The sequence below is a fragment of the Phalangium opilio genome, unplaced genomic scaffold (assembly GCF_054372755.1).
Source record: "Phalangium opilio isolate 3A_F unplaced genomic scaffold, DU_Popi_V2 ptg000017l_1, whole genome shotgun sequence".
NCBI lineage: Eukaryota > Metazoa > Arthropoda > Arachnida > Opiliones > Phalangiidae > Phalangium > Phalangium opilio.
The window spans coordinates 603,145-623,195 of NW_028324151.1; the positions used below are offsets into that span (position 1 = coordinate 603,145).

General features: G+C 36.3%; 2 protein-coding genes across 2 annotated transcripts; one reads left to right on the top strand and one right to left on the bottom strand.

The window, feature by feature from the left end:
- Positions 1-140: 140 nt before the first annotated feature.
- On the top strand, positions 141-1,848 carry LOC149702135 (glycolipid beta-1,4-mannosyltransferase egh-like). Its single transcript, XM_089867066.1, has 4 exons — positions 141-149; positions 357-906; positions 967-1,326; positions 1,394-1,848. Exons 1-4 carry the CDS (start codon positions 141-143, stop codon positions 1,846-1,848), a joined length of 1,374 nt encoding a protein of 457 aa, XP_089723192.1.
- A 24-nt stretch (positions 1,849-1,872) lies between these two features.
- Positions 1,873-19,094, bottom strand: LOC149702136 (uncharacterized). Its single transcript, XM_089865956.1, has 5 exons — positions 12,028-19,094; positions 3,758-3,798; positions 3,215-3,682; positions 2,883-3,122; positions 1,873-2,585 (listed from the first exon to the last, which is right to left on the bottom strand). The coding sequence occupies exons 1-5, from the start codon at positions 12,077-12,079 to the stop codon at positions 2,466-2,468; spliced, it is 921 nt and encodes a 306-aa protein (XP_089722082.1). The 5' UTR covers positions 12,080-19,094; the 3' UTR covers positions 1,873-2,465.
- Positions 19,095-20,051: the final 957 nt, after the last annotated feature.

A 20,051-nucleotide genomic window follows, 5' to 3' on the forward strand; every position in this document is an offset into this window, starting at 1 on the left:
TAGTTGAATGAAAGCGTAGTTGTACCGCGCTTTTGCACAGGCGCGGCAATTAGTTTTAGCAGCGCTTCCACTAAAGCTTTATCGCGTTCAAACATTAACTGGAACTTCGGGGAGAGAGAGCGTTTTATACAGCTTAAAATATGTCGAAAGTAAGTCTATATTCTACGTCTAGCTCTAAGTTCTTAACCTCAGTGGCTAACCGTTAACTAATTTCTAAAGATGTCCGTGATTATCCATAGAGCTAGAATTGGACGTCTCCAATCAATTAGACGTCTATTTAAGCAAGTACGCTCTAAAACTTAACAGTTGTCCCTCAACGTCGCCTACTTTTAATTTTAAAATGACTTAAATCGCAGTTAGAAGAAAATCAAACGCACGTGTATTTCTGCATCGTCAGTGTTTCGGTAGCGGTCCTCAACGCCAATTTGCAGCAATTATTCCTAGAAAGCAAGAGTCCGAGCGTGGAGGAATTTGAGAGCGTGTCCTACGGAAAGCTACTAGATTTCTTATTCTACTCGACGTTAACCATTAACTACCTTCAATTACCAATTTTCTTTTTACTTCCTTTAATCTTTGGAATGTTTTGTTGCAATTCGTTTCCGAAAAGAGTGCGACTGGCCACCTTACTTAACAATCTGCCAACGGTGTGCTTCAGAGTGGTAACCAAAGGAGATTATCCCGAACTAGTCGTTCGAAATTTGAAACGAAATATTCGGACGTGTCAAGAGGTAGGACTTAAAAACTGTCTATTCGAAATTGTCACCGAGAAGAAAATTAGCGGAATTTTGAACGGAAATTCAGTCAGACAAATCGTCGTACCCGAGGATTACCAAACGAAGAATAAGTCAAAATTCAAAGCCAGAAATTTGCAATATTGTTTGGAAGATTACGTCAATACGTTGAAAGGTAAATAGCCAATCACGCGACTTTGTCTCTTTGTCAATCGAGGGAGTAATATTATTTTAGACGAAGATTGGATCTTGCATCTCGACGAGGACAGTATTCTAACGGAGGACGGCGTCAAAGGAGTGGCGAACTTCGTATCCTTAAAGAAACACCAATTGGGACAAGGAATGGTCAACCCCTACAACCAGCCGGATTCGATTCTAACTCGCTTAGTGGACACGAGACTGATGGCATTTTACGTGGCGTTAAATTTGGGTTGTCGACTCTCGGACCGTAATCCCACTGGGACGGTTAAGGCGTCAAACTTACTGTGCAACGTGGCGGCCGAAAGGGACATCTCTTTCGATTTCGGACCGGATGCTTCCATCTTCGAAGAGTGCGCCTTTGGACTGAAAGCCCAACTCAAAGGGTATACAGCCGGTTTGTACTAGAGTCAATCGAAGGGTTTCCATTAGTCGGGACCGAGACAAGTTTGTTTAAATTTTAGGTTACGTGGAAGGCGAAATGATCGAGCAAGGTTTCTTGACCATGGCCGACTTAATCGCTATACAACGAAGGAATCTTTACGGTTACTTCAACATTGTCAAATCGAACGCGATCATTTACTCGCAATGCAAAGTGTTTTTACTCTTCGGCGTACAGTTACTCTTCTTGACTCCCATTGGCACTTTGTCCCTAATTCTGCGAGTACTCTATCCCGTTCCTTACCATCCCGTCATGCAATTCTTCGACGCCATCTTTCTGAGGGGTATTACTGTCTTTCAGGTCTTTCTGACTTTCAAAGACAGAAATATCGGCTGGTTCGAATTTGTACTCGTATTAATATTGAGAGTTCTGTTCGGACCTCTCTTGCAATTCGTCTTTTCTCAGTTCGTATTTTGGTCCTGCATTTTGGGAAGACCGCCAAAAACCTTCAGAGTTAGCGCGAAGAAATTAGAGTAATTAGTAAAATAATTAAACGATTAACAATAACGTTTTTAATTAACGATATTCGAGTAATAAACGTGGTGGCTTCTATGATAATTACGCAAATATTTCGTATAAAAATAAACAACAACAAAACATCCTTAACCACGTAAATATTCCGCCGATAATATTATTTCTTTGAGATTATAAATATAGAGAAGTTGCGTATGTACAGAATAAGCTGGGCATTCATTTTCACCGGCAGTTTGTACCAGAATCAGTAGGCTTTAGTTACCATGGTAACCTAACCTCGTTCGTGTACTACCAACTATAGGTAAAAAGTAAGATTTCTTAATTCATCCGGGTCGGAGTGTCTATTTACAGTCTTGAAACACGCCTTCTTGTAGCGTCATTTCAAAGTGGGGATAATTGAAACAGGAGGTTCGTTTAAATAAAATTATTTCAAATTGTAGCTGGGGATTTTTCGTTAGAGTTTTTGCGCCGCTACGTCGAGGGTGCAACAAATTTCACTCGGTTAAAAACGGGTAATTTAAAAGGTAACGTGAGAGAGAGAGAGACTTGACACTTTCAGAGAGATTAATACTGAAAGATTAAAATTAACGATGATTAAACTGCGCCGGTATACGCGTTGTCTAACAATCGACGTTGTACCACCAGTCGCAAATTCCTCTCCTTTCGTTGAAGACCGTTCCGTTCGGACACAGAAAACTATGACGATATTGGTTATTTCCACCCGGACACAAATGCCACACCTGAAATATCGAGAAAATACAGATTGGGGATTAAATTCCAACGCACCAAAATGAGCGTTAATATATTAATTATGTAAATTGTGTACGTGAGTAGTTTCGACAAATATCCGCCCACCCCTAAAATAAAGAACCGGACTATTTTAAAACAAATTGTTTTTGGATCGTAAACAAATTTTTGCATATTTTAAAGGAATAGTGGGGCCTAATGGAAATCTCTTAACCAGTTTTCAATGTAATGGCGTCTCGCGTTTCCTTTAGGAAGTAAGCCCCCTTAATTGACTGATAATTGTTCTCTACCTGGCACTTGGTTTCAGGGTCGGCGTACAAACCACCCGTGTCTCCTTTTTCGTTGCAATCGAAAGCCGTGTAAGGAATGAAGTCGAGTGCCGGGAAATCCACCCCCGCAACGCCCTTCCTTCGACTGGGCCTCACCCGACTCGAAGACGGTTTGCGGCTCGTGTGCTTTTTAACCGCGGCCGACGATGGCTTGTGCTTGCGAACGTTGTCATCTTCGCTAGCTTCATTGCCGAAGTTCACCTAAATACAATTATGTCACACTATGAATATACCATTTAAACAATATAGGGTCAAGGTTGAAGGGGGTCAAGAACTTTGGATAGGAAACCAACCTTCCGTCTCCTGGTAATGGAGCCCAAGGCTTGCAAATCTTGCTTGTTGTTCCAAGCCAGGACATCGGCGGGGGCTTCCGTCGTGGGTTTAAATTTCAAGTCGGGTTTCGGGACGAACCCGTCCAAACTGTACATGGCGGGTCTACTAGGCCTCGGTCTCCTCAACTTCTCCAACGGACTCAAGGTCGTCGACAATTGCGACGGTGGTCTGAACCTTTTAGACGCGGGTCTTCTAGGGACGGGCCAAGCGACGGCTAACTTGTCGTCCGCGGCGCTTATCTCCAAGATGTCCGCTTGTTTCAACAACGTCGCGTCTGTCGTGGTCGTCGAAGGCGTTGAAGTCGTAAAGGTCACGTTCTTAGCCGAGAAGTGTCTGTATTCGTTCGAGGTCCTGGATCTGATGGGAAAACTGGGCAGGCGCGGTTTACGAACCAGGGCGCGAGTTAGTGGCGACGTTCCGTTAGAGAGCTGAAAAAAAAATTAACCCTTCTTTTAAAGACCGCAACTACGTCTAGAAGGAATTTTAAGGAATATTATATTTACCGTATTTGGCTGAGCGCTCGTTGGACTGCATAGGAAAATTCCTGCAAAATAAATAATTATAAGTATTTAAAAGAAATAGTTGTATTTTTCCGTGTCTCTAATTCGTTGCGTAAGATAATGATACCCTTAGGGTAACCAGTTCAATCGTAATTATTATTACATAATGCCTTTGAATATATTTACATAAATGTTTTTCCTTAATACTAATTAAGGGATTTTAGAGGCCGCCAAGCGTTTGATTCAAACCAGTTAATTCCGGATTTTTAAAAGTGTTTTAAATTTTACGCTTGTCACCGCGGAGCTATTAAAAAATGGTTGTTCACCAATCGATCAAAAAATTAATATTCCCTTTGGGGTCCCTAATAAAAAGTTCCAGAGCAAAATCTTTCGATTTCCCGAATTTGCGTAAACAAACTATACTTGGATATTTGGTTTGAGTTTCTTTAATTAATTCACCAAGTTTAAAGTTAATTAGATTTAAAGTCGACCCAGTTAAATAATAATACATCTACGGCGTGTGAGTGTTTTTCCTTTCTCTAGACATTGTCCTTGAGTATCCGCCCAAGGACGTCAAATGGAAAACGGGTAATTTTAGCGGGGGATTCGCGAGATAGGGTAGGACAACTCGATTACACTCCGTGACATAACACCAGAGAGAGATTAATATGCGGAAGTTACCTCGGACCAATTTAAGAAGTAAAGGAAACGAAGTACCTCGGAGTTTTGGTTCAACCAATCAGAAACCCCCTCCCTCTTCGTTTCGTGGATCGCGTCATACCCGGATTCATATTTTCAATTGATGTACTTTCGCCATTACGCGATTCAAATTGAAGGTCAATTTGGGTGTAACAAATAGCTCGATCTTAAAATAATTTTGAAAAGCTGGAATTTCGGTAGATTACTTATAAATCGTCGTCTTGGTTTCGAATAACAGAATTTTCAACAGGAAAGAACCGGTTTCAATTTCACCAGCCGAATGAATCCAGGAAATATTAAAACGCTCGTAGATTTTAATTTTGACTAAAATCGTATTTCTATTATGTGGTTTATTATATTGACTTTGGTATGATAAATAAAACCATGACGAGAGAGTAATGACACGATTTATGTCAATTTAAAAATTTCTGGGTTAATATAAACTCGTATTTTCGACTTAATTTAACTCGAATCTTAACTAGATTTAATTTACGACTTGACAACGCAGTACGAAACATTACTGGTTCGAGTCTTTCGCAAAAGCTAACTCCATTTCCGAGGGGTCGCGCACTATCTATTCTTTTCGTATATATTTATCAAAGATATGTACAGATTTGAGCAAAGTGTCCGACCCGCAAATGGCGCGTGGACAAAAACTAGTCGAGGTCGAGCGCGATGTTGATATTGCGTTTGATCAACTTTTGATCGCTTTCTAGAAAACAAAAAAAAAATGGAACAAAATAAAAGCACTTGATTCTCATCTGAGAGTTTGATTTAGATTTTGTCACAAAGTTGTTAGTTTTATCCTTGAACCGCCGCCGCAGCGTTGTATATTGGGATTCATTCGTGTCTCGTAAATCTTCCATCAAATAAAACAACTTTTTATAATCGTTGGCCTCTAAGACTTGAGTCTGTCGTAAAATAATATTTCACCGTTAAGTGAACTTATTTAAAATAAAAACCTTTTATGAACGATGAATGCGCCAATACCACGAATATACCAATGATATATTTGAAAATATATATCATATCGATATTTTTTCTAGGGCATAAACGTTACATTTTGTTTTATTTTTAAATTTAAAAAGAGAATTGAAGAAGAAAATGTGCCAAATATCATTCGTAAAAGTTAGTGAAGCGACGCGACCATTTATTTGAACATCAAAATCATTTTAAATTGTCGATTATTTTCAGATAAAGTTTATAAAGTTGAAACTCATTATGACTGATTTGAAAAGCTGTAATAACAAATCTATTGGATACGGATTAATTATCTAAGCTCTAATTAAACCGTCTCCTCGAGTTGAAAACGTTAAAAGCCTAATTATAAAAGTCAGCACCTTTAAATTAAAAATTTCACGCCTCGTTAGAAAACGAAATACGATACTGCTTCCTACTGCAATTAATAAATAATTTAATAAATACGATTTTGTCTCCAATACGAAACGGAAGCGCTCGTTCGTTTTTTAATAATTAAAAATGACTCTATACGTCAAAAATGACACCCTTTGAAAGTCCCAACCTTCCCGCGTTGATCAATGAGCGATAAGACCCATTCCAAGAATGGTACTTCAAACCAATACCGCCCGTTTGACCCGCGGGGCAAAGTTTTGATTAAAAACCGTATTTAATATTTTTTCCTCAAAATTTGGGGCCAAAAGTGTAAGAACTAGGAGCGGAAAAATATTGATAAAAGGTGTCAAAAATGACCCCGAGCACCGGAAGTCCTCGAGAGACGGTTTTAATACAAATTAATCGCTATTCGTCCATCCAACGGAATGGCATAGATCACGTTTAGTTATAGAATTGATAGGACAACGGTCGGTTGTTGTTACAACTAACGTCTCATTAACAATAATAAAAAAACAGCTCGCTTAGAATTTCCCGAAACGGCTCGGCATTCATATTTGTTTGCGCATGCTGCATTTATATTTAGAAATAATAATGTTGTAACCCGACCGGTATTTGGCATTCCATCAAATATTCTATACGGAATATTCACGTCATTATAACACGCGTCTCTTCATAAAAATACCATAATATATCCGTTACACGAATAATTCAGTTTGCGGAAGTAGAAAACCGAAAAAATGTTCCTCCTCAAAGACACTTCACGCTTCTTGACCCCCCCCCCCGTGAAATATCGATTTAATAAAGCACGTTTTTCGTACAAAAAATGTTTTCGTAATAAAATAAATCTGAATACCGTAACAAACGACCCGACTCAAATAATAAATAAAAACCATATCGAAACAATATAATCTAATTAACCCCAATTTTAATCGCGAAACTTTAACCCTAATTTAAACTACGTATATATTATTTTGTTGTATTTATTGAAATAGTTTTTTTTATTCGAAATTAATTTCTAACAAGAAATCAAATATTGAATTAGAATGAATGAATGGCCATTTTCAATATGACAAAGATTAATGATTAAAATTTGATTCAAATTGTAATTTTTTTTACTTTTATTTTTGAAAGTCCTGGCTTTGTTCAATTTTTTTAAACGGAAAAACCTTGAGTAATTAATTTCATAGAAAAGTGGTTTAATTTAAGAAATGGGAATATAGACAAACAATCTGGCGTATAATATTGAATTAGTTTCGATTGAACAATTTTTCTCCCTTTCATTCGAAGAATCGAGCCACGATTTCTTTTGACGCGTAAATTTCGCAAAATGAAAAAAAGATTAATTAGTCCAGAATCGTTCAACCATTAAGTATATCACGTGACTACGAGTTAAAGTGAAAGTGAAATGGGTTAACTTTCCTTTGAGTTTTAATCAACATATTATAATCATTAATTATAGGCTGGCCGTATGCAAATGAGGCATTATTTTAAGGGGTTATTATAGATGGTTAACGAGATAAACTAGAGCGTTTTCTCCGCCTTCTTATATACACTCGACAAAAGGAACCGCGCTCAAGTTGCGGGCGTTAAGACGCTAAAAACACCCATGATTTATCGACCATTTTATTAGAAAAATGTGTTTTTAAAGGAAAGAGCGCTTAACTATTTTGTGTGTTAGAAAACGTTTTTCGTAATACGCGATAGCATAATTAATTTGCAGTTGAGACTTTTCCTTTATTTTTTAATGACCTATATCGTATGCAAAGTTGGTATCATTATATTGGGCGTCAGGGTCAAAGCATTGACGGCGGACAGCTTCAATCAGTTGCCCGAAGCGAGGGCGGCCCACGCTGAAATACAACGGTAGCCAAGTACTACGCTAAACAACAGTCGTATCGAAAGCCCTAATTATAGTACGTAAATTCATTACGAGACTAAGGTTAATTCTAGAGCAAATTGGGACTGATCCGAGCATGTTTTAGTTTATGTTTACAAACATAAGATGCCGTAGACATACTCTAAGTTCCTTATATGGAATAATTGCACTTCTTCACGGGGTATTATAGTCCTTGAGCGGCTGTATTAAATAAATAAATATATTTAAATAATATTATTTAATGAATAATTCAAATCAAACGTCTCACTAGAATTTCTAGGTCTATATCCTAAGAAAAAGTGAAAATGCATATTCATAGGTGAGAAATGCTTTCGTCTTTTCAACTTGGAAATATTTTCGAAAATCGAAAGGACTCGGTAAGTTATCGGTTCAATAACCCAGTTAAAACATAACCTACTAACGTTTAGACAAAACACGTAATTAAGTAAATATAAGCTTTCATTTATAGCAAACATTTCAGCTTCAAACTTAAAAGCGTACCTATATATTCTTAAAACGGGCTCAACTCAGGTGCATGAAGAATAAACGTTATGTAGGTGAACAGGCATATTCAAGGTTCATGACTCCGGGCATTTTTAAAAGCATGGGAAACGAATTAAACATAGATTAATATTATATTAGGAAATTGTTAATCGTAATTAAACTGATTTAAGTATACATATTCGTGGGTATAACGTGGGTATTAATCACGTTCACCTAAATTAAGTCCCGTATTAATTTAATAATCATTTTAATTACAGTTTAATTTACGCAATCGGGATATATTAACTATAATACAAAATAATTAAGAGAGGGGTTGGCCATTCAACGCGAGAAAAAGAGAGAGATTAATGTTAGAGCTCACGAAATACTAAAACATCTTACTCCGAGTAAAAATCACGACTTGGCAATTTGAAATAAAAATTAAAAATAGATGCAATCTACATTACATATCGTTCAAAATCATTCCACTCACGCTTCAAGTTGAAGAAGAAAAATAGTTTTAAAAGCGAGCGACAGTTTCAAGGACGTCTTTAACCCGATCCCAATTTCTAAAACCACAACAACAAGAAGTTATAGAGAGTCGCGTTCGAACTCAGAAAACAAAAGAAAATGCTGCAAGTATTTATTCTACAAATGTGAACGAGGCTTCCTCTTAAATATTTTGTAATTTGGTTTAACTTAACGAGCTTTGGGAGGAGTTCCCTTTAAGAAAGAAAACAAAAACCGAAAAAAACAGAAATGTTTAGTTTCAGGGTTAAGTTATTCGCGCCCAACTTGTAGTAATTTTAATTGCGCTTGTAAAACCGCGCGTTAACTATCTTAATTATCTTAAGAACTAAGGTAAAGTTAATTACCGAAACTCATTCGAGCGTGGAATTTAATTGCGTGGCCATATTTTAATGATCGTATTAAATGTGTGCCATGTTTACTTAAATTGCTTCAAAAAATTTCTAGATTTCAATTTTGATTTCAATATTTGGGTTTTCAAACCAAGGTTTTTTTTAATTTTAAATTATAATTTTAAAGTAAATAAATAAAGTTTTCGTAAATTATATTTTGCGGTTAAAATAAAAAGGTTTTTCGAATTTCAAAATACGATTTCAGTTTTGAAATAAAAATAAAAATTAACATTAATGCATTGTAGAAGTAGAAGTTCCGTTTAACGTGATCAACTTTTCGGTTTCCTTAAAAAAAACCGTAAATGAATATGATTTATTTAAATGATAGTATTTTAGTTCTTGGCGTATGTCATTGACTCGTTTATGTTAATGCACCATGACCTCTTATTTGCCCGCGCTTCAATGTCACTGTTACCCAATTAACCTAGATTACAGCGGCAGTGCGACAACGCGAGGAGAATTGCGCAAACCGCGACAACCATGCACCTTCGTGATATCTTATCCGTTTTTAACGAGCAATCAATTATGTCCTCAAATAAAGATGGGTACAAAAGAAATAGACCAAAAACCAAATGCAATCGCCATTTCAGTTGCCCAATCAGCTTGACCCCGACGGGTGAATAATTTATACACTGGTCATTGGCAAGTGTTATAGGATATCAATACGTTCAGGACATTACGCGGTTTACTAATGAAAAGATTCGCAACATTCATCAAAGAACTTTCTTATTTTTGCCCCCTACGCATTTTAACTTCAGCCTCGATAAATTTCCGATCTCACAAGCGTATATTTAACCCACCACTGAAATCAAACCACGATTATATACTGATACAAGTATATATATTTAGGTATTTCCCAATATAATTAACCATAATCGTGGTATAACGTAACGCGTGTACTTTCATTTAAAAAAGGGGATCGAGATTACGTAAATGATCAATCTTAAAAGTTGAAGCCTTAGGCAATCGAAAGGCATAGACCCGGATCGCCAGCTCGTTCAAGTACTCGTACAGGTCCCGGTAATTACTCAAATGAAGGGATTTTAATTTCAATCGGAGCTTGGCATGTCGTGAGTGCGATGGTGGTTGCCATTTCAGTGTGGGTGTTACTAGCGGCCGGCACTTGGTTGGCAGGGCGCGGTCCACTCGCCTACTAATCTACGCCAATCTTTCACGGATCAACAGGTACGGGTACATTAAAGAGATAGTGTCAAATTAAATAACACGTCGCCAATAAACAAATCAAACGATTTATAAACATTCCGTCGCGTTCCTAATGAGATTAAAAATTATGTATTAACGTTCCCGAACCTTTGACCTTTAACCAATTGTTAACACGCATGGAGGATTCATACCATTTACACCGGAAGGTCCGGCTACTTGGTGTAAATGGTATGACGCCTCAATTACCTATTGCCATTTATAGGCTTTATACAATTACACTTCCCATTATAATAATAAGCATCCAGAGGAAAAGGACTTAAAGTCCTGGTTCAAGTACCAAACTATATATCGCGGCTCAATTACCGGAGGAGTTTTTGTTGGCGGATTCACGCGTGTAAGAGCTACGCGGTTGTCCATTATCGAGCGATTTTCTAGTCGAGAGAATTTAAACAATGGCACCGGATTAACACGCTGTAACCACGAACGAAAAATAAATTTCCTGTGTTTACAAAGGGTAATCGAGCGTATTAACATTCGAGACGCTTTTTCGACACCCGACTTAAAAAAACGTTACACCGAGTAACATTTTTCGAAACGGCGTATTTGTTTGACCAAAAAGAAAGAGCTGGGCAAACTGTAACGTTGGTAAGGCGATTCCGAATGTATTTAGATGAAACGGAGCTAATTTTTTATTAATCCCCGTAAAATATCTTGGAAATAAAATTTAACGGCGTATTTTATAATATAATCAGTGACCCGTGAAATTACGGGAAAAACTTTAATCGCGTAACTCCGGGGCCTAAACTTTTTCCATTAGAGAAAGTTCCAAATTACTCGACCCGCGCGACTAAATGGCACCCCTCCACCACCAAATAAGGATCGCCATCACGCCCGTTCAAAAGTACAACTCAAAACTAATCATTTCATCAATCTATTGGTTAGAATTTAAACGAAGAGAATACTCATAATCAATATCAGAAAACCTTAGTCCCTGTAAACTCATAATTGCTTAGTCTGAACGAAGCTTACAACGCCAATGTTTAAAAAGCTACGTTAATACGGTACTAAGAGGTACCTAAAATTGAGTAATGTAATTCACTTCCTAGAAAATAAATAATTATAATATGTAGATGGATAATTGCCTGACAAAGAATACTCTGGCTTTTCAGTCGCTTCAATAACTACGTTGCATTTTTTCTCCGCCTTATTTATAGAAGCGGAAAAAATCTGCTTGTGTCAAGCTGACATCCATACATTTTTTTAACGGAATTATTCCACGGTATTTTTATATTTATTTATTTACTACGTTAAGTTTTGGTTTTGTTTAGTCTAACATCGTTCTCAAATTTCGCGAAAAGTGACGCTTCTACGTTACGCTCGCTTCTTGTCAAGTTGAAATTTGTTCTGCCTGATTAAAAATTGTTTTTATTGTTATTATGTTAATCGTCGTTTCCGAAACTCGCTCAATTTGATATACATTATATTTTGCAAAATAAAATTTAACCGAATTTTTGATCGAAAATATTTTTGACATGTTTTGAAATTTAATAGCCTATTTTATGTCAAGTGAAATTAATATTTGGTACAAAGAAAACAATGATTATACAGGGTGGTCCGGATAAAACGAAACGTAAATATGGCGACATTCACGGTGCGAATTTAAATTGCAAAAATTATCGCGTGACAAGTTGACAACCCGGGCATTTAATTCATCAAACGAATTAAAAAATTTCAAGCCCTTAATAAATTAATTTGAATAGAGTAATTAATGAACTCACCAGCGACGCCGGCAGCCAAGGCGATATTAACGACTAATTGAACGTAATTCATATTTGTTCTTTGGGTTTAACTTTAAAACCCCAATCAGGCATTCGTGTATTGTCGAAGCGTCTTTATCCTTTCAAATCTGACGCGATATTAAAAATCGCCGAAAACGCGATCTAGATTAGCTTTCAAAAATAAAGAAAGTGGTCTGAGACTCTCGTTGTCAATAAATATAAGAAACTTTTGACCCCCGAAGTTCAACAGCAAATATCAACAAAACTTGGAAAGTAAGTTTTTAAAAAAGAAAAACCGAATTAAAATATTGGAAGAAAAAATTAAAAAGAGACTCGATGCCAAACGTTAGAACACGATTAATATAAGTTAAAATAAAAAAAAATGGTAGTGGCGGTGATTGGAGAGCGATTTTAGTTTCCGTCGTGACCGGCTAGTCGAACTAGTGGAACAGATCTCGTCGACTGGCTTTACAGAGCTACTTATTATGCCCTACATTTTAACTCCCCGAGAAAGAAAAAAAAATGTATATATTGGAAAACACGGTGTAATTTTTGAAAGAATATTCTAGTCAGATGGCGGCCTGTTGCGGGACTTTCAATACGATACCGCTAGAGGCGCTGGATGACCTCCGACAACGTTTACAACCCACTCCGCTAACGGGAATATTACCTAGTACTTACTTAATGTAAAAACAATTTGGACAAGGCTCCGCTAATTAAGCGATTCTCCCAGCAAAATCTTATTGACGCGAACCACTTTCAGGTTGATTAAGGGAAGCCTTTCAATACGTTATAGACCCGGGACCGTCAAGAGAGTTTGTGGGCCCCCAAAAGACATCCCTACACGTGTCTTGGGCTCCAAAAAGATGCGGGGCCCCGGGGAAACTGATCGAATCGCCCCACTCTCTCGATGTAGACCTATTTCTTCCCTTTCCAACCATAAAGGGTTCCAACAAATATAGCCCCAACAACATCAGCCGAAAGTTGACGGCTGAATTGATTAAATTAGTTTTAACGAAAGAAGCGAATGTAGGCGCGACTAAAAAGTCGAGTTTGGAGCCGTCGATAAGAAAGATGGCCTCGGGGGTCTCTTATAATTTTCGACGTTTGTCTTAAAAGCGAAACGGGGTGAGAGTGAAATATTATTTAAGAGTAGCTTGGCATCGGATCGGTAGGGCCGCTCGCCATTTGCTTAACTAATGATTTTGATACCGTTTTTACCCCCTCCTCTCCCCTCCCCGTTTTCGGGAAAGAGCCAGGGGCCAATCGTATATACGCAATTTCTCGACGATAAGCGCCTTAATCGTTCATTAGAACGCGGCGCTTAATTGTTCTCGCTGCGATAAAACTCATTAATATATATTTATAGATCTTGTAGAACCGCCGCGTGAATGGTTTCCTAATTTCAGCCTGGATACTCGATACTACGACAAATTCGATTTCATGAATGAACACGACAAGACAATAATACAAGATTACGAAGGACGACGCTCTAACACATTCAGAGCTCTACCGTATCTTGACCTCAAGCTGACCAAATGAGAGTTCTCTATGGTGTAGTCAAACCATTGATGAACCCAGAGACAGTAGAGAGATGAGTAGTTCAGGACTATGAACTAGTAACTTCCTCACGGTGCAGTCAAACCATTGATGAGAAAAGTGTAGTAGTTCATTTACGGGTCGAGTAACTTGGTTAACTCATGCAGAGCTGAAACAGAAAGGGTTATAAGCGTGGAACCTAATGCCCTTTCGATTCAGAGATCCGTAATCTGTTAGCGGAATGACCCAATATATTGTAATTGGTATTGAATGAATTTATTACTAGAGTTTTTTTTATATAAAAACACCACCTTCGATATCAGTGTTTATAAAAACTAGCCCGAGTGATATCGGAATAAAGGTTTTGGGTTGGTTATCTCGCAACCCTTTTACCGGTTTTATCGGAGTGCCACAACACACGCAGCGCCACGCACCTCCATTCATCAAGTCGCTTGACTCAAAAATAAGAAATGGCACCTTGCATGGACCGAGTCAACTTTCTTTTAAAGTTTTAATTTCCTTTGGTTTGTCCCGAAACGGGTCACGGGGTACGGACGGACGTACGCCACAAACACGGATAAGAATGCTTAAGAGATTCGGTAAATATTAAGGAGTCGAAGACACTACAAACTTCAAGGATACGTTAAGACAATTTGAAGAAACGTACTTGGACCTTTCAAAATTCATTAACGGATTATTTCAAAAATATGGTTGACATTTTAATGAATACATTTTCGGGTAAAATTTGAAGTTAGGCATATACTTAAAATTCCTTTTCAATATTTCTCTCTTAAATGTTGAGGAGGAGCTCAAAGACTGTAATTAATAATCTGTCACAAAGTGTCTTTAAGTAAAATACCTTACGAACCTTCAAGATTATCGTTATCAATTCCAGTTAAAGCAACCCATACAAGTACTTAACGAAAATAATGATAGAGAGAAACGTGGTTGGTTTCGGCAAGGTCAAATAACATAGTATTACCACCATCTATACACGAAACCATATTTAACCCTTTACTTCATTCCCGCTCTTATTCGATCGTATATTAATTTGAAATTAATTATAATATCATCTTGATAATTAGTCATTTCTAAGTATTTTTCTCAAAAAATAAAAGGGGAAAAAGTAAAACTGGTGAGAAAATTATATCAATTTCAAGGTGATTGTCAAAATATGGTAATTAATCTGGAATTTAAATCTAAATCCGGAAATTTATCTCTTTTCTTCGAACTAAATCATCTAAAACTCAGCAGAAGGACGAAGCCACACACAGTTTTTTTCTATCCCGTGTCATTAAAATGCCTTATTTTTGATTTATATTTGAATATCCTGATCTGGAAAATCAGGTCAAAGTATTTAATCTTATTATATTTATTTTTTTTATATATAAACAAATTAACAAGTATAGTCTTAATAGTTAAGATTTAAATTTAAAAAATAGGTCAATAGCGGTTTAATTATACGGGGATCATCTACCAATTGAAATTAAACGGTTCATTTTGTAAAATTGGCAAAATTTTAAAGCGAATGAAGAATTAAGACACGCATTTTGTATAATCACGGTTCGTAAGCCTAAAATCCACATTGACGTAAGAATTAATCAACGCTGCGAACACTAGGTTAAAACAAGAAGAGATATCTAGTTTATTAGGGAAAAGGTATAAGATGCCTAAGTATTCGCGCGCCATAGTCCCAGTCCCCCTTTCAAAGTACAAGGGGGGACGTAAAAGGAGGTCCCGGGCTATTTCGCCCCTCCTCAGTCGGAAAATACGTAAACTTCGTCATACGCGTTGCGCTGACGTGAACTCTCAAGAACCAATGAGATGCTGGTTGTAATTTAGAGGCGAGGATTAACTCCGGACCTACGTTTGGACTGGAGGTAAAGCTAGAAATGTGGATGAATGAATTTATACCTTCTCCCTAATAAACTAGATATCACTTCTTGGTTAAAATAACGAAATAAATTGACTTAGTTCAAGGACAAGTTTAACTTTTATAGTTAATCTTTTCATAGCTAAAAGATTTCGGGCGTCATTTGAGCTTGGGAATATATGGGGGAAAACACGGTATTTGCGAGTTACCTTGTTTTGGCTCTAAGTGTTAAAACGAGGGATTAGTTATTTAATGCTTTGCTGTATTTGTCTCAAGAGTCAAGAAATCTCTGGAAAAGAAAAAAAACTGGATCTTCTAGTAATCAACATTGACATTTAAAGTTCGGATTAACCTTTAATTAATGATTTGAGTTTTATAGACTTTGACCCTAAAAACCCCAACGTGACTACAGCGTTTGTTGAACATTTATTTAATAGAAATATTAATAATTAAAGTAATGCCAACAGTCTAGGATTAATTAAAACTAACTACCAGTTCAAATTTAAATACACCGTTAAACCTTGAGAAGGAAAATGGTTCTACCTATTTTTCTCAGAATTAAATATAATCAATTTTAAATACTTACTTAAATAACACTGGTAAAGCCAGGTAATTTACATATCAAATAACCGTATTCTGATAATAAAATTTACTAATTTTTAAATAATTACCTCGTAATCATTACCGTTGGTTTAAAATTATTATCAATGAAATTTTCTTCCTTGTGAATGAGCGCTCAAAATAATAGAGTAATTATCCACATTCCAATCGAGAAATTAATTATTTCCATAATTCACCGATCGATTAAAATTCAAGGTCCTCTCGATATTTATTATCGTTTCTTTAAAATCGATAAAAAACATTATCGGTAGAAATATTCTAAAGCGCGAAATTTAATAATTTAAAATCTATATTAATTACGTTAATTTGAATTGATAAAATCGTACAATCGGTAATGAACTTATAGAGGCGATTTAAATTATTACGATGTAGAAATTACGTATATAGATATTGTAAGATTAGGACTGGAAAACGCCCAGACCGCCGGCGTTTGACAATCAATGGAACGACCCTGACTGATAATTACAAGCGAATATCAACTTGTAATTTGTACTGCCGGAGGAGCTATATCGCTACCTTACTGCCTCCCAAGGGTAAAAAACAGATTGCGGGATTATTAACGGCGTACTAATCAACATTAGACATTTTATTATAATGAAGATGCGGAATTTTGTATCTAAAACAGTTGACCAAAAGCACCGCGTTGGTCGTACCCTTTGAAACAAGATGCCCACGTGTATAGCTATAGTTTCGTACAACTTCCTATAATTTTCATTTTGTCTTTCCATAGTCTTAGTAGTGAAAAATGAGTTAATAAGTTAAACGCGACATCTATCGTTAATTAAATCTATCGTTAGTTAAATTAAATTAATTATAATGTCTCGCGCCTATAATACTATTGTACGATACGCCATCGTTCTACGCGAATAAATAAAATTTTAAATTATATTTATATTAATTAGTTTTTATAGTAACTTTTACAAAAATTCCGTTCAACGTCTGTAGATGGTACCTAAAACATTTCAGTTTATTTTTTTGCTTCGGGAAAACTTTCAACTTTCTTAAAGAAATTGAGACTCCGGGTAAAGATTTCTGGTTCATTTCTCGAGGCGGAAAATTTATAATTAATAATAAACATCGTTCAACTAACATTGTAACGTCAAATAAATGTTAATTACTCATTTTTAAAATGAAATACAAGAATTACAATTAATTATAAAAATTAACGACGAAGTTTGCGATACATTCACTAATTTCTTCCCAAAGAACCAGTTGATTCGAACCAATCCGTATAAAACAATTAATTTCTTAGACATGACAGTTAAAATGTATCTCTCTCGCCGGTTGGTTCAATATTGGGCATGTCGCAATCATTAACGAAGTTTATATTAAAAACTAGTTGAAAAGGGGGTTTGTCTCTCAGTCCGCGCGTTTGTGTGTGGTGTGTATTTAAATTGGCATTCGAAGAGAGAATAAAGGATAGATTATTCTTATTTTTCGGCTGGTATTTAATCCGGGCTGGCTTTGTTGGAAGTAGGGCATTAGAGTGGTAGGCGCGGAGTGACTCGCTGCTACAAATCGGACAGCCCCAGGCCGAAAAGCGAAAGTTTGTATCGCCACTTTTTACCAAAAGTGAAATCAGAATCAGTTTAGTCTCCATTCAATTCGCGTTCGATATATAACGTTGCGCAAAAAAAAAGGCGCGCGCTATTCAACTTCCAAGTGCACCGCGCACATTTCGCAAATATACAAGAGTTTCTTCAAATTTAAAGCCATAAAATTCAAACTTTGGGTATTAAAATCATTTTACGACGATTTGAAATTTATGGACAACCTGTCAAATTAAATAGATAAGCGTCAGTTAAAATTTTTAATACATTTGCAAAAGTGAATTAAACTTTATTGATTTTCTTCGAAATCATGGAAGGTCATCGATTGTTTATCTTGGCCGTTTTCATCTGTTTCATTGGTAAGTTTCCAAGTGTCCTTTCTCTCTCTTTCGTAGCATTTATGGCCGGGAAAGCCGATTTAACGAGTATTTGTTCATATTTGACCTTTGACTCTGAAGGTACGAGGGTGTGTGTGGGAAATTAATTCGCTCGTAACACTTTTTGAGGCGATTGGTTTAGAGTTTATCTACACTACAGTTGCTGCAAGGCAATTTGTAAAACTATAGCCACCAGGTATATCTGATAATCCTCGCGGCTATACGCGCCTCTAGGACAAATTAGGTTTTGAAACATTGTATGCTATATAAAATAAAAGTTGATTAGATTTAAGCTCTCTTCAGACGAGTCGATTTTATACCTTATCGAATTGTTTGTTTATAAAAGGAATTATCGTTAGAGTACGAAGCTACGGTAATTTTAATCCGATAATAGTATAGGACATATTATTATTAAACCCATTTGCCAATGGTATTTTACTTTAAAGTGAATTATTTTGTCATAAAAATACCAAGTATATTTTGATTTGGGAGACACAATGAATTTAATGTATTCGTAAAATATCTCCGTCAAAATTTGGTTTCAAACAATAGGTTTAGTGTTGATGTTTACGCTCATTGAAGATAACCTACATTTCTTTTAGAAATAATAAAACTTTCCCATAATTGTTACAAAATTTAGCTCTCAAAAAAAATGGTAAATTGCTTTTCGGGGTAAAAGGGTTTGTATTGTAAGCGCGGGTGACTTCGTGCACTACCGTCCGGGTCGCTCGTCTTAGTGTTCTCTCAAATATCGACAATGGAGAAAGCGATTGTTACCGCGAGGTCAACCCCGCTATACGTAATATAACACCGAATTTTGGAGGTCGGTCAAAAGTTCGTTCAAAAACTAATGGTCCGAAATCGAGAGATTGCGTTAAATTTCATATTTGACCATAATGTTATCCGATTGTTTTCTTAAAAAAATAAAATATTAAAAATTGAGTCAAGGACAATTAAAAAAAATTAACAGTAAAACTAGGTGTTTCTATGAAGTCGTTAATTACAATGCTAACTCGTATCTCAACACACATTTGTTCGTTATCCTTAATGAAACTAATTTCATTGTTTAATGGAGATTAACGCCTTAGGGTTTCTTTAAACTAAAGCGAGGAACACACATGCGTAAAAATTTCACGGAATCGTACTAAAAATTCGTAAACATAAACTATTTTCTATTCCGTTTACATTTACGTTTCTGGATCTGAATCGCACTTGAACACGTAAACGTAAACGAAAATCTTAATTTGCGGTGTTGAAATTCAAAAACAGTGACATTAGTCTATTTCGGTTAAAAAGGATTAGCCGCGGACCTTTTATATGCTCATAGAGGAGACCGAGGCTTAGGGTTGAAATCATTGCTACGAACCTGATAAACTGTACCGTGCTCTGATGGTTTGCCAAATAGTTTTTTCGAAACTCGTATCATTAAAATAAAATAAACTTGTCAAAAAGATATGGAAAACTTCTAACCTTCCCTAAATTTGCCCCAAATCAGCGCTCTTCTACGATCTGCTTTTTTCTCCGCCATTTTTGCGAAAAAGCTCATACGGATCCGAGCATCTGATTGGCTGGAACTTAGCGTAAAATCTTTTACGACGGAAAAAGTTGAGACAATTTCAACTCTCTTTTCTAGTACGTTTACGTAGAATTTTTTTGTACGTTTACGTTTCAGTTTACGTTTATGTCGAACTTTTACGCATGTGTGTTCCTCGCTTAATTGTGAAAATTTCAAATAAAAAATACCCTAATTTGTCCCGGCCGATATTTCAAAGTTTGGGAGTCGCTGCTATTCAGTCCAATTAGCGCGATAAACAGTAAATTTCCAAATGCAAATTAAAAACACTTTGTTTTTGGAAAATTACAAACTTCTCTACGATTTTTCCTAACTTTGCCGTGAAAAAGTTTAAATTCTAAATTTAAATAATATCTTGGACTAGTTTAAGATAAACATAACAAACCGATGTAAGTCTCGCGAGACTTTGCGAGAAACGCGTACCACCAATATTTACCCAGAAAGGTCGCGAACTTTAAGTATATTCTAAAAATGATCTCGTATTGAAATGG

Coding starts and splice junctions, on each gene's coding strand:
- LOC149702135 (XM_089867066.1), top strand. Junction 907..966: donor TTACGTCAATACGTTGAAAG/GTAAATAGCCAA, acceptor ATATTATTTTAG/ACGAAGATTGGATCTTGCAT. Junction 1,327..1,393: donor ACTCAAAGGGTATACAGCCG/GTTTGTACTAGA, acceptor TTTAAATTTTAG/GTTACGTGGAAGGCGAAATG.
- LOC149702136 (XM_089865956.1), bottom strand. CDS start 12,079: ATGAATTACGTTCAATTAGTCGTTAATATCGCCTTGGCTGCCGGCGTC. Junction 3,799..12,027: donor CTTGGCTGCCGGCGTCGCTG/GTGAGTTCATTA, acceptor TTTATTTTGCAG/GAATTTTCCTATGCAGTCCA. Junction 3,683..3,757: donor CGAGCGCTCAGCCAAATACG/GTAAATATAATA, acceptor TTTTTTTTTCAG/CTCTCTAACGGAACGTCGCC.